The sequence below is a fragment of the Rana temporaria genome, chromosome 2, assembly GCF_905171775.1.
Source record: "Rana temporaria chromosome 2, aRanTem1.1, whole genome shotgun sequence".
NCBI lineage: Eukaryota > Metazoa > Chordata > Amphibia > Anura > Ranidae > Rana > Rana temporaria.
This window is the reverse complement of record NC_053490.1, coordinates 218,435,673-218,450,602: the sequence shown is the minus strand read 5'-3', so window position 1 is coordinate 218,450,602 and position 14,930 is coordinate 218,435,673. Positions and strand designations below refer to the sequence as shown.

At 42.5% G+C, this 14,930-nt stretch overlaps 1 protein-coding gene across 1 annotated transcript in view; it reads right to left on the bottom strand.

Moving 5' to 3' along the window:
- The window catches only part of ECRG4 (ECRG4 augurin precursor), a 37,786-nt gene that overhangs the window by 5,060 nt on the left and 17,796 nt on the right, over positions 1 to 14,930 (bottom strand). Inside the window, exons 2-3 of the mRNA XM_040336452.1 lie at positions 11,849 to 11,961; positions 1,852 to 1,899 (exon numbers count right to left, since the gene is read on the bottom strand). Coding sequence (XP_040192386.1) covers positions 1,852 to 1,899; positions 11,849 to 11,930 — 130 coding nt within the window. The 5' untranslated portion in view covers positions 11,931 to 11,961. The remainder of the gene's footprint in view (positions 1 to 1,851; positions 1,900 to 11,848; positions 11,962 to 14,930) is intronic.

Here is a 14,930-nt window from a genome sequence, read left to right as displayed (position 1 = left end):
ACTGGTATGGATTTGTGAGGGGACCCCTACACCATTTTATTTTTGGCGCAGGGTTCCCCTTAAAATCCCTACCAGACCTGAAGGGTCTGGTAGGGATTTTGAGGGGGACCCCCTACGCCATTTTTAAAAACAAAATTGACGCAGGGTTCCTCTTAATATCCATATCAGACCTGAAGGGCCTGGTATGGAATTTGGAGGGACCCCCACGCAAATAATTTTTTTTTAAATTTTGGTTAGGGGTTCCGCCTAATATTCATACCAGACCCAAAGGGCCTGGTAATGGACTGGGGGGGAACCCATGCCGTTTTGTTCAATGAGTTTTATCTGTATTGCAGAGACTCGACAATTCATTACAGCCACGAGTAGTTTTAAATTACTTTTTTTCATTTAGAAATTTCATTTTGCTGTGGAACTGTTCTAAACATGTGAAACATGTGCCACTTTACAGGCCTACTACCCCCAGGTACAACATTTAAAGGAATATTTCACTTTTATTGTTTCACTTTAAGCATTATTAAAACCACTGCTCCTGAAAAATGGCAGTTTTTAAAACTTTTTTTGCATTGATACATGTCCTCTGGGGCAGGACCCAGGTCCCCAAACACTTTTATGACAATACCATGCATATAAGCCTTTAAAATTAGCACTTTTGTTTTTTCTTGTTCGTGTCCCATAGACTTTAACGGTGTTCGCGTGTTCGAACAATTCTTTTTGCCTGTTCGCAAGTTCTGGTGCGAACCAAACTGAGGGGGTGTTCAGCTCATCCTTAACTATGACCACACTGAGTACACAATATGGACAATAAAAAGAGTGAAAAGGAAATGAAAGAGAAAAAAAAGGAAACTCTGTTACAAACAATGCCGTCCATCGGTCCACCCTGTCTTTGCTTTTCCTTTTTTGATTCACTTCCCATCCCAGCCATCGTCAAATGACGTCTGCAGGAGGGATCTCCCACCCTTGGTAGGCGTCATATGACGTCCTCAGCTTGCCGGCCCGCTAGGGGGTGCACGAGCGGCAGCAGCTTTACTCGGGAGCTGATGCACGTGCCCGGCGGCCGCGATATCTGCCGAGCACCCACGATTGCCCGATAACAGAGCAGGACCGTCAGGTGAGAGGAGACCGATGGCGTGTTTCCAGTACAGAGGAACACCAATTGGTCTCCTCCCCTTGTATGTCCCCTTCCCCTACAGTTAGAATCACTCCCTAGGTAACACATTTTACCCCTTGGTAGCCCCTAGTGTTAACCCTTTCCCTGCCAGTGACATTTATATAGTAATCAATGCATTTTTATAGCACTGATCGCTGTGTAAATGTGAATGGTCCCAAAATAGTGTCAAAAGTGTCCGATATGTCTGCTGCAATGTCACAGTCATGATAAAAATCACAGATCGCCGTCATTACTAGTAAAAAAAATAATAAAAATGCTATAAATCTATCCCCTATTTTGTAGACGTTATAAACCAATCAAAATACGCTTATTGTGTTTTTTTTTTTTTTAAAGAATATGTAGAAAAATACACAGCGGCCTAGACTGAGGAAAAAATAGCAAAAAGTAAAAAATATTGTGTTTTTTTTCAAACTTGTCACTCTTCTTTTATTTATAGCGCAAGAAATAAAAACCGCAGAGGTGATCAAATACCACCAAAAGAAAGCTATATTTGTGGGGACAGTGTTGCATGACCGCGCAATTGTCATTCAAAGTGTTACCATGCTGAAAACTGAAAATTGTCCGGAAGCAGAAAGGGGGTGAAAATGCCCTGTATTGAGCAGGAAGAGGGTGAAAATGCCATGTATTTATGTGGTTAATTAATGCATACGCTTCTCTTATGTTCTTGTTTACTTCTCACATACCTTCTCGTTTCTGTAGCATCATTCGAAGTTTATTCCCACTGGAAACATCTAGAAACAAGGAAAATAATGTAAGATAATGTTTAACATGCAGCAGTTTGTTTTCAAACAAAAATAAGCACTTCGTTCATATGGACCCTTTATAAGCATTTTATGTTTAGCATACATTTCTTGGTACTTTCTAGTTCTCGAAGAATCACAGGTGGCATGGGAAAGCACTGGGAAATGTATGCAAAGTATATACGGTATGAGCCTAGACTCATCCATAAGCATGAAGCCTTAAGCTGGCCATACATGGGTTTGTTTTAATATTTCAGCCAGTGGGTTGAATGAAAAAACTGACCCAATTTCCCCATCCACACATTCAATGCAGATGCAAGAATCCTCCCCATGGGGTCAAGGTATTCGGACAGCAGGAATCCCCCACCATCAAAACACACTAATCTGCACTGTAGTCGATTGGCTTCAAGTGCTGATTACATGGAAATTTTCAAGCAGGGCCATTCATGAGAAGTCAATCAATAGGTAGAAGTGAGAACTGAACCTGCTGAACCGCACAAATTACGATCCATTCTTTAGTCTAAGGCCGGGTTCACACTGGTACGACAAACGCTCCGACATTGGGAGCACATGGCGCATTATGTGTGAAAATCAATGTTTTCCTATGAGAGCTGTCTTTTTTTTTTTTTTTTTTTTCCACGTCAGACATAACCACAGCAAGAGACCTGCTCATGATTTTATTCATAATTCCGTCTCTATTTCAGGTATAGCATCATTTGTGGTAGTTTATTTATTTTTTATTTTTTTTTTGCTTGATTCTATATTTGTTATTCTGCTATTTGCTTATTGTTTGATTTTTTTTTTTTTTTTTTAAGCATATCTTCTTTCAGCCCTTTAACAATTTAAACGGGCTAGAGCGTTCCTCATATATACGAGGTCCAACATGCTATCATTACGTGATAACGTGGCACATCACCCCATCCCAGTCCCTTCCCTCCCCTCCCCCCCCCCCACTACCCTTCCCACCCCTCCCGGACCATCTCCCGACTCCACCTAGTATTTTTATTTCCTGTATTGCTGCATTCTTATTCCTCTCTCATATTTTCTGCGTATTTCCGAGACTTTTTAAAATCAATCCATGTTTCCCAGATATCCTTATTTCCTGCCTTGTTCTTTTCGCCACCGTATTTTACTTTCTCCCTCCTATAAGTACCCTCTACAGAGTCGATCCACTCCCATATTTGCGGGCTTACCGGGTTTCTCCATTTTAGGGGTATCAATCGTTTCGCAGAGTTCAACAAATGCGGAATTAGTGATCCCCTATAATCGTTCACTGGCGTTTCTCCCCCATGAAAGAGGACTATCCAGGGATTATTTTCCAATTCTTTTTTAGTTATCTCTTTTATCAAAGCCAAAACTTTTCCCCAGAACGTTTTGATTTTTACGCAGTCCCACCACAGGTGGGCCATCGTTCCTCTTGCCTCACATCCTCTCCAACATTCCTCTGACTCCCCTACTCCGAATTTGGCCATTTTATCTGGGGTAGTGTACCATCCTGTCAGACACTTGAAGTTCATCTCGGCGGTTTTTACATCAACCGCCGAAGTATGAGTCAAATTAAGGATTCTCCCTATGGTCGTCTTCCCCCTTGGAACTCCTAGGTCTCTCTCCCATTTCTGTATGTAGTTTAGCGTATCTGACTCGTCTATTTTCTGCAAATATTTATATACTTTGGAGATATTTCCTTTTGAGCTTTCGGTACTGCACATCTGTTCCAGTGTAGTGTACTCCTCTCGTGACCTCAATGGGTGTGGGAGGCACTTAACGAATGACACCAACTGAAGGTATCTCCACTCGCTGAGTGCCTCCATTTCAATCCTGATTTCGTGAAGGGTCATAATTTTGCCCTCTAGTGTTATGTCTTTTAACTGTGTTCTATTTTTAATCCACTTACCACCTACCTCTTTAGTCCCAGGTGCAAAATATTCGTTTTCTTTCAAATCTATAAGGGGTGAGTTGAATTTAGTTTTTAATTGTTTGTGTAATCGATCCCATATCCTTAAAGCGTTATGTGTAATTGCGTGTGTTGACGTGTGTAGGGTTCTACAATGTGGGGGGTTCCAGATTAATCTCCCTAACTGTGCCCTCGCTAAGGTGCATTCAATACTTATCCACCTTTTATCCTGTGACTCTTTAGCCCATTCTATGACCCGTGTGAGGACCGAAGCGTTGTAGTATAATCTAATGTCAGGTACAGCCAGGCCGCCTTTTTTCTTGGTTCGTTTTAGAATTTGGGCAGAGACTCTGTGTTTTTTATTGTTCCATATGTATTTCATTAGAAGGGAGTTAATTATTTTAATATAAGACGGAGGCAAATAAATTGGGACCATTTGGAATTTATACAAAATTTTGGGGATAAGTACCATTTTTACCACATTTATCCTCCCAAACCACGATATTGGTCTATTGTATATAGTTTTAATTTCTCTTTTAATTTCGTCGAGAAGGGGGATAAAGTTTATTCTATATATTTTTTTCAAAGTATTTGCCATTTTTATACCCAAATACTTTATCTCTCTTTGCCAGGAGAAATTAAATTTCTTCCGCAAATATAGTTCTTCGTCTTTGTGGATATTAATATTCAAAATCTCAGTTTTTGTTGTATTCATTTTAAAGTTTGAGACCTCGCCATATTGTTTTAAAGTATCTATTAACTTCGGGAGAGTGACTCTTGGGCTGCTTATGTAGAATAATAAATCATCTGCAAAGGCTGACAGTTTATGCTCGTCTTCGCCTACTTCTACCCCATAGATTTCTGGGTTTTGTCGGACCATTGCCAGGAGGGGTTCCAATGCTAGGACAAAGAGGAGGGGGGATAGGGGGCATCCTTGCCTAGTCCCATTTTTCATCTCAAAAGGAGCGGATAAGGATCCGTTAATTTTGATCCTTGCACATGGGTGGAAATATAGGGTTTTTATTCTCCTTATCATCCCTGGACCTATTCCTATGAATTCTAGGGTTTGTATCAGGAATCCCCAGTCTACCCTGTCGAAAGCTTTCTCAGCATCAACCGACAGGAATAGACCGGGGGTCCCACTTTCTTTGATCTGCTCAAGGAGAAGGAGCGCCCTCACACCATTATCTTTTCCCTCCCTCCCAGGTATAAAACCTACCTGGTCTGGGTGGATGATGGCTGTCATCGCTCCCTTCATTCTTTCCGCTAAAATTTTTGCATACAGTTTCGTATCTGCGTTCAGGAGTGAGATCGGTCGATAACCCGAGCAAGTCGTATTATCCTTTCCCTCTTTTTTGATCACTGTAATCGTTGCTGTTAAAGCCTCTCTACTCATTTCATAGTCAGTTCCAAGGCCATTAAAGTATTGGCAGAGTCTGGGGATTAAGATGGTACTGAACTTTTGTAGGTAGGCAGATGTAAAGCCATCTGGCCCGGGACTTTTCCCCTTAGGAGTGTTTTTTAAGGCCTCCCTTATTTCCTGTTCCGTTATTGAACCTTCCATCTCTTCTACCTCCTCTTCTTCTAATTTTGGGAGATTGGCTAACTGTAGTATTTCCCTACTCTTATCCGTTTTTTCGCGTGGGCACCTGATCTTTTGTTGGATATCGTAAAGTTCTTCATAGTAGCCCCGGAATACTTCTGCTATTTTATTTGTCGCATATACTAAGTCACCATTCCTGTCTCTGATTTTTTCTATAAAATTCCTAGTTTTCTTTTTTCTTACCATTCTGGCCAAATTTTTACTAGGTTTGTTTCCCCAGACATATCTTTCTCTCTCTGTCCGGTCTATATATTTCTTAGTTTCTTGTTCCGCCAGAGCTCTATATTCATCCCTTCTTATACTCAACTTATGAAATATTTCCCTCTTTTGCCCCTGTGACTTATGTTCCTGTTCTAGCCGATATATCTCCTCCCTTAGTGTTTTTAATTTACTCGTTCTTATTTTGTTTTTCCTTGCCCCTTCTACAATAAAGATTCCCCTTATATACGCTTTATGGGCCTCCCAAAGGGATGCTCTTGAGATACCCTCCTTGTCGTTCTCCTGAAAATAACATTCCAACTCTTTCTGTATCCTCTCCGCTACCTCCTCGTCCCCCAACAGACTCTCATCCAATCTCCATTCTGGTGGTGTGTCTTTTTGTATAGAAGTTTTTATTTTTAAGGTTATAGGGGCGTGGTCTGATAACGTCATGATCTCACACCTTGCTTCTATCACACTCTCCAGAAGTCTGTGGTCGACGAGGGCATAGTCGATCCTCGAGTACGTCCCATGCACAGGTGAGAAAAACGTGTAGTCGCGGGCCCTCGGATTGAGGATCCGCCATACATCCACCATTTGATTTTGTGTCATTTGTTTTATCAGTATTTTTAGTTGCTCACGATTTGTCCCCTGTGCACAGGACGTACTATCGAGGCTTGGACTCATACAGAAATTGAAATCTCCCATCAAAACTACATGGCCCTCTTCAAATTCTTTTAGTTTTCTCATGATTTTACTAATATATTTAACCGAGTTTACATTGGGGGCGTATACATTAGCTAGGGTATAGATCTCTCCTCCCAGTTTTATTTTCAGGAACAGAAATCTCCCCTCCGGGTCTGTTTGTCTATCCACCAATGTGAATCGGATTCTACGAGCGAATCCAATAGCAACCCCCCGGGATCACCATGAGATTGTATCCCCATAATACCATATCGGGTATTCTGTTGAGTAGAGCTTTATATTGGATTCCAAGGTAATATGGGTCTCTTGAAGATAGGCAATATCTGTTTTATACTGTGTTAATTCACAGAGAATTTTGTGTCTTTTAATATGGGAATTTAGTCCCTTTACATTATATGAGAGAAACTTGACATCTGTCATATATCTTTTTTTTTTTTTTTTTTTTTTAAGTGTTTGGAATATTTTCTTGTGAAGTCAGTCAGATGGTATCTCTGCCTCCCCCCACCCCCCCACTCCTCCCATTCCCTCCCCCCCCTCCTCCATCCCATCTCCCCTCCCTCCCTCCTCCCCCCTGGCCTATTTTTGGCCTATGAGCCTTGGAAGGGCGATTTCTCATCTTCACCCTCAACTCCTCTAATTGTGGTGGTGCTCGGGCACTCCCTTGGCCCCCCCCCCCCCCCCCCCCCCCCCGGTCCATAATCCCGGGAATCCAGGCAATTCAGAACATCCCTAATCCACCCAAGCCGATAAGTCGGGGGGTGCTATCTGCATTTTAGAGCAAAAGTCATTCAGTTCTTCCGGAAATCTTAGTCGAGCCGTTTTACCTCCCTTAATGCCTATAAGGCATGCCGGGAAGCCCCATTGGTACTTTATATTTTGTGCCCGCATCAGCTCTAAGAGTGGTTTCAGATGCCTTCTCCTTGCCAGTGTTTCTTTAGATAGATCAGAGAATATTTGTAAGTCAATCTCTCTATATCTCAGGGGGGGTTTCCCCCTAAGTCTTCCCCAAATTTCTGCTTTATCAGCAAAATTCTTGAACCGAACAACAACATCTCTTGGCCCGTATCTATCTATCATCTGAGGATTTCCCACTCGATGCACTCTTTCGATTTTGAGGGGCTTCGTGTCTGCTGGTCTGTCAAGTAAGGGGCAAAAAATTGTATTCATGACCTCCATGAGGTCTTCCTCCTTTTCCTCTACTATCGCTCTAACTCTAAGGTTCTGTCGCCTGTTGCGATTCTCCTGGTCCTCTATCCTGTAAGCCGCTACTCTCTGACTCTCGGTCAGGGCCTTAACCTGCCCTTTCAGGGCGTTTATTTCTTGATCCTGTTCCTCTAATCTCCTTTCTGTCTCTACTACTCTTTCTCTGAGTCCTCCGAGGTCCACTCTCACCTTATTGATCTCTGTCTTTATGACATTTTCCATCCTTAATAGCATAGCGTTCATTTCTGCCTTTGTAGGGGGCTGTGTGTCCTGTAAGTCTGGGGCCAACACTTCAGTGTTATTGTGGTCTTGCTCGCTTTCTATTGTAGTTTCACTTTTAGAGCTCTCCGCACTATTCGCTCCCTTTTTCGATTCATTCTTCTTCTTTTCAGTCTTTTTTGCGAGCCCCGGACTTTTAAGACTCCCCTCTTGGGTCATATATTGCTGTATAGAGCTATTCCCCGGGTTATTCTTAGAGGGTTTTATGGTGACACCTCTCGTTGACCTATTCATTTTATTGGAGGGTCTAATTCTCTTCCCCAGTTTGAATGAGGATTTTTTCAATCTACTCTTGATGATTTTTTTTCCCCTCTTTTTTTTTTTTTTTTTTCCCCACCTTGCCTTAGCTCCTCTATGTGGGGGTAACTATTCTCCTCTTGTTATTTTCTCCTCTCCCTTTAAGAGGAGAAATGAGGCGCAGTGGGGGTACAGGCGACAAAGAAGAAGAAGGATATGGCCAGGGGCATCAGCGAAAAAAGAAGATACAGGGGAGGAGTCCCCCGTATAACGCACCGGGAGAAGGGGGGACCAGACGGGGAAGTAAGAAGGCAAATGAAAAGGGCCCGGAGTGGGGGCACCTCCTCTCCGCCTCCCTATTGAATCCCGCCTACTCCCCGTCCGCTACCTAGCTTAATTATTGCAATGGACGGACCAACTGTTTTTTTTATCTTCTTATGTCTGAACTGTCTTCCATATGATTTTAAATTTTGAGCTGCTGTATTTTCTCTGGCTTGTCCTCTTAACCCATAGGGGGCTTTCTCCAGGTTAGATTCCCCAGGCCGTTAATAAGGATTTATATATATATCTGTGGTTAGAGGGAAAAAATTTTTGTAACTCCTTATCTATTTTGATTGGCTTCACCCGGTTAAACACTGTATATAGTTCTCAATGTTGTCTGGCGAGATGTTATAATCTTCTATAGGCACCTGGAGGTTAAGCTCTATTCAGCATCCCTTGACACGCTATTACCTTCAGCCTATGGTTACATTGCCGGACTAGTTATCCTGTGTGTCCGCGTTATTTGATCAATACAGTCCTTTTATATATAAGGGGAGTCCTGCTCCTTCATAGGTTAGTGTATTATATACAGACTTTTTATATGTATACCAGAAAAAAGTAGGACTCACCAGTCCCAGCCTTCCCTGGTCTGACTGCCCCTCAGAATACTGGTTACCAGGTATACTCACCTTATTGCCATAATACACAGAGGGGGATCAGGCAGGGAAGGAACACCAATAAAGAGGGGGTGAAAAAAGAAAGAAGAAAAAGCGAAAAGTGGCGCGTGTCAAAGTCCGCTCAGCATCCAATAGAATTTCTGCCACAAGTCTCTTTCCTATAGTGTAGGCAACTTATATCCCTTAATCTTTAGAGACACTTGTCAGCTTGGTGCTTATTTAAAAATCGCCCATAAACGTTCAGTCTCTTGCTTGGTGATCACGGAAGGCAATACCTTAGTAATAATGACAATAGTCCTACTATCTCATTGCATCAAGACCATGGCTCAGTCCTTATCCCCGTATATACAGTTTTAACTCATTGCATATAGAATAAAGCACTTATAACCGCTTAATCAAAACGTTTTTCCATTTGTCTCCTGGGCTGCGGCACCTGTAAAGAGTCCCAGCGCAGTAACACTATACCAGGGGGATCAGGGGGGGGGGCCCCAGGGAGGAGGAGGGGGGGGGCGCGGGGTGGCACCTGTCCCTGCTCGGCTCTACTGAGCGTCTCACCCAACCTCAGGACCTCCTTGGCGACCTGTTGCTGCCGCTGCCAGTGCTGCTGGGGCTCCGTTTTCCGTCCTGAGTCATCCCTGATCGTAGCACCGCGTCCTCCGCTCCACAGCTGCTCTCGGCGTGGTGCTGGCCAATCACGTGGCTTCTTCCAGGTCACCAGGTATCCCTCTGGGTCCCGACCGTACGGGGGGGTTCTTTCGTCGAGCCGTGCAGGGCGGGGGTGAGTCTCCGACTCGGTCGCCGGGGGTGTCAGCCTCTCACTCTGACATCCACCGGCCCGCTGCTGGATCCGTCGGCTCTCCACTCCCGCTCCCGTGACCACACGCCATGGAGCGCTCCGGCACCTCCCACCTACACCTCCCACCTACACGTGCGCGCACATCCTCCTCCGCTCGTGGGCGTCATGAGAGCTGTCTTAACTGGTCTGACACAAGTCGGTCCGACTTTGAAAATGCTCCTTGCTACTTTGGTCCGCCTTTGATCCTACTTCACCCCCATGAATATCACTAAAGTCAGATCAAAGTCGGGTCACCGTCTTGCCTGATCTGACTTTGGCATGTGATTTGTGCTGTGATGATCTTGAGGGGGAACTCCACACCAAATAAAAATAAAAAACGGCATGGGTTCCCCCTCTAAGAGCATACCAGGCCCTTTGTTCTGGTATGGATTTTAAGGGGAACACTCTACGCCGAAAATAAAACGGTGTGGGGTCCCCCCAAAGTCCATACCAGAACCATATCTGAGCATTCAGCCAGGCTGGTCAGGAAAGGGGATGGGGACAAGCGAGCGCCCCCCCCCCTCCTGAACCGTACCAGGCCGCATGCCCTCAACATGGGGGGGGGGTGTTTTGGGGCAGGGGTGCCCTACGCCCCCCCACTCCAAAGCACCTTGTCCCCATGCTGGCCATTGGTTGTCGGGGGCTGTAGGCAGGGAGCTTGTCGGAATCTGGGAGCCCCCTTTCATTTAAAATACATCTATAATAACAATTATAGACCCTTCATTACTTTGTAACTGGGAAAACATACAAAATCTGCAGGGTATCAAATAATAATTTTCCCCACTGTATAAGACCTTTAGTGAAAATATGTTCTTCGACATTTGTAATATCACATACTATTTTATTCTCATTATTTGAATGTAAATACATTTTCCCCTTGTTGGAAACAGCTTTTGCTACAATACTTACCTTCAACCCAAAGCAGTCCCCTGCACAAAATGCCCCCAAACTTCCAGGTTCAGTGATGCCAAGCATCATATAACCCAGAAACCTGAGGATGCATTGTAAAGTTACAGAGAGCAGCACTAAGAAGGAGTACCATGTGCATCAAGTGACTGTCCTGAAGACATCTGGCAAAGGTAAGTAATAAGTATACAAAATAAAAAGCATAAAACAATGTGAGGGCACGGAGGGAGGGACAATATGCTGGCAAGGGAAACTAAGCCTGGAGTTGAGCTTTAAAATAATACATTTTTATACAGATTTTTTTTTTTTATTATTGTTAAATATAGCGTTTTTGTTCTGCAAAGAACCATTTCATACAGGAAAAGCAAAACGGGTTCTGTAAAGGAAGCATTGCAGAATGAATTATTATATTATATGTAGACCTCTTGTATAAAATTGTGTTTTAAAAGTGTTCAAAAGTATTTTTATAGTTTATTAAGGCTTTTTTTTTTCTTTGCATTTAAATGTTTACCTGACCTTTTCTGTTACAATCTAATATATAAAATAAAATACAAGTTGCATTCAAATATATATTCAGTATATAAAATTGCCTCACAAAGCAAAACAGGCTTAAATGGAAGCATCTATCCCTTGGCTCATGTGCCACAAAGCAGTGAAGCCAAACCTATTCAGCTTCTCTGTAAAGTAAAGTCATCAAATAGCTGATTCAATCAAAGCAGTATTCTACGGTATCTTCTCAATCATCCTATTTTTTTGTTTAATATAATTTATATTATATTATATTAAAAAAAAAAAACCAAAGCAGTGAAGCCAAACCTATTCAGCTTCTCTGTAAAGTCATCAAATAGCTGCATCAATCAAAGGAGTTTTGCTTTAACAAATCGAAGAGTAATGGGCAGTATTCTATGGTATCTTCTCAATCATCCTATTTTTTTGTTTAATACCATTTATATTATATTAAAATAAAATAAATTAATAATAATATTTTTTTATATCATTTATTCCTTGATATTGATAACCTTCTGGTTATTAAATACGTATGACATCTGCTGGTATTTGTACAGGTTCAGGTGTACAATATATGTGACTCTGTAAAAGATAAATGACAAGGCCATTGTAAGGTAAAATACTCCAATACTCACCAGGGCAGGTAAGTACAACAAGCAATACAAGGATCAAGCAGGAGAGTCCAAAGCGCTGTTGTAGGAAGGTAAGTAAACCCATCTTGCTGGGGCAGATCCCTTTTTCGCTGTATCTAGAAAAGCATGAGGAATAGTGAGAAACTTTAATAAGTAGGAGGGGATACAGGGGAGGCACGGGACTGAACGATTTTTTTCAGTAGTAACCTCTTTTTGTGAAAGGTTACCTCAGGCCATTCAGATGAATGCTGCCAGTAATGAATTAGTACTGTATGACATCTGCTTAAAAACTCATACAGTGTCTTGTAGTTGTTTTTCTTGGAGTTCTACAGCCGTTCATATACAGTTTACAAACTGGAAAATTTCGCTTCAAATTAAGTTACTAACATTTGAATAAACACACACATTTTAATCATTATGCAATTCAAATATTTTTGGGGAAATTAAATAATATTGGCTGTATTTATTTTTTCCAAAAGAAAGGCAGTGATTGAGTGGCTCCCTATGTAATAACGTTAATCCAGTTGTATGATTTCTAGGTGACTTAGTTTGACCATACAATATACAATTTTCTTGTACATTTTGCCTTTAGATTTACCAAAACCATATAATATGAGGTCAAATCTAAACATTTTCAATTTGTAGTCAATCAGGCAGACCCTTGCACTACATTAATTAAAAGTAAATCTAAAGGAAATTGAATAAAAAAATTATATAATGTATGACCAGCTTAAAGCGGAGCTCTATCCAAACAGGGAAATTCTACTTGTTTGCTTCCTCCCCCCCCTCCACTGTAAGTTTACCGTACAAGAGATGGTGGCGGCAACACCCGAGAGCCAATTGAAAAATTGGCTAGGGTGTCGACATCGCGGGATCACTGGACAGGTAAGTGTCCTAATATCAAAGGTCAGCAGATACAGTATTTGTAGCTTCTGACTTGAAATTTTTGGGTGGGGGCTGGTGCTCTGCTTTCACACTGGGGCAGGAGGTGCGGTGGCCCTTTAGCGCTGCTATTTTCAGCGGCGCTATACCGTCGGAATTGCGGCGGTATTCGGCCGATAGCGGTGCAGTTTTAACCCCCCCCTCCCGCTAGCAGCCGAAAATGGGATAATACCGCCAGCATTGCCGGCGTTATTACCGCGGTGCCCCATTGTTTTCAATAGGAAGGAGCAGTGGAGGAGCGGTAAACACACTGCTCCTCTCACCGCTCCAAAGATGCTGTTGGCAGGACTTTTGGAGCAGTCCCGCCAGCGCATCGACTCAGTGTGAAAGCCCTCGGACTTTCACATTGAGACTGCAGGGCAGGCGGTATTTAGGTGCTATTTTTAGCGCTAAACCGGCTGAAAAACTCCTCAGTGTGAACGGGGTCTAATGCCGCGTACACACGATCATTTTTCAGCATGAAAAAAACGTTGTTTTTAAAAAACGTAATTTAAAATGATCATGTGTGGGCTGCACATCGTTTTAATTTTTTTTCGAACATGCTGCATTTTTTAACGTTGTTTTAAAAAAATGTCGTTTTTCGGGTTGTAAAAAATGATCGTGTGTGGGCTAAAACGACGTTTTAAACCCGCGCATGCCCAGAAGCGAGTTATGAGACGGGAGCGCTCGTTCAGGTAAAACTACTGTTCATAAGCACATTCATCACGCTGTAACAGACAAAAAAGCGCAAATCGTCTTTTACTAACACGGAATCAGCTAAAGCAGCCCAAAGACGAATGGAACTTCCCCATTATAGTGCCGTTGTACGTGTTGTACGTCACCGCGCTTTGTTCATCATTTTTTTTAAACGATGGTGTGTAGGCAACGTAGTTTTTAATGATGAAGTTGGAAAAACTTCGTTTTTTGGACATGCTGAAAAACGTTTTCTTTCATGCTGAAAAATGATCGTGTGTACGCGGCATAAGAGTCTCTTCACTTCCTAATCATCTTGGCCTGTTTCATCACTGAGATTATCCAAATCAGCAAAACGTCAGATTTAGGTATGTATTTTCTGTAAAATCTGTATAGCAATTCACTTAGTGAAAGTGAATGTACATTTGTTCTGTGCAAATGAGGAAATTATTTTAATGAATCTGTTTTCTGTACTGGAAGAATATTTTCCTTTGACTTAAGTCACTAAATATTGTATTTGGATATTAGATATAGCCACTTACCGGCCACATGCGACTCCTGAAATCAACCCAGAAAACAAAAACAGCTGACACCCTTGCTGAACTTACAAAGGCCTTCCAAAACCTACTGGAGGACTAGTGGAGAAAAAATGGTATGCTATTTTGCGCCAAACCATAAATTATTCTAAGAACATAGCACTAAGGTCAGCAGACTATTAGCCACAATGCTCTGAGCCAATTAACCCAATCTTACCATTGAGAGCATCAGATAAAAAACAGGCAAGGTGCACTTAACTACGTCAGCTATTGCACAGCAATTCCAAACATGCTACAAACAGCTGTACAATCTAATTACACCAACAGATGACAGTCACCCATTCTTTCAGGAAAAGTAGGGCTAAAGCTCTTTAGGTCCTACTTTTGTGGGTTACAGGAGTGCACTTGGTTCTGCACACCTGTGACCTGTATTCGGCCAACAGTGGGCTGAGGTCCACAGATGGCTGTTGTCACATAGCAGCTTCAGACTCTGGAGCGATCCACCCAGAAGATTCCTGACTGGCAGTTGGCTCTGCCTCTCAGCTGAGAGCCTGAGCCAGCCACTCCTGCCCCCTTCACAGCCCGGCACTCCAGTGAGCGTTGGGGGGGGGCAGAGCAGAGAGCCAGTGACTGATATTCACTGATTCTCTGCTCAGTGAAGACAGAGAACTGTGATCAGTGGTCTTTGATCGCTCAGTCAAGGCGGCAGGGGACAGATGCAACATCAGACCAATGCTGATTCCATCTAGGTCCGTATGTGTGTTTTTTATTTTTATTTTTTAATACCATACTTTTCTTTGTAAAGTCTTTTTTTTTTTTAAATAAAAACCATGTTATACTTACCTGGAATTGCAAAGCGGACACAATCCTCCTCCAGCACTTTTGGCTCTTCCTTTTCTTTGTGCTCCTCTATAGGAAGCCACTTCCTATGAGGA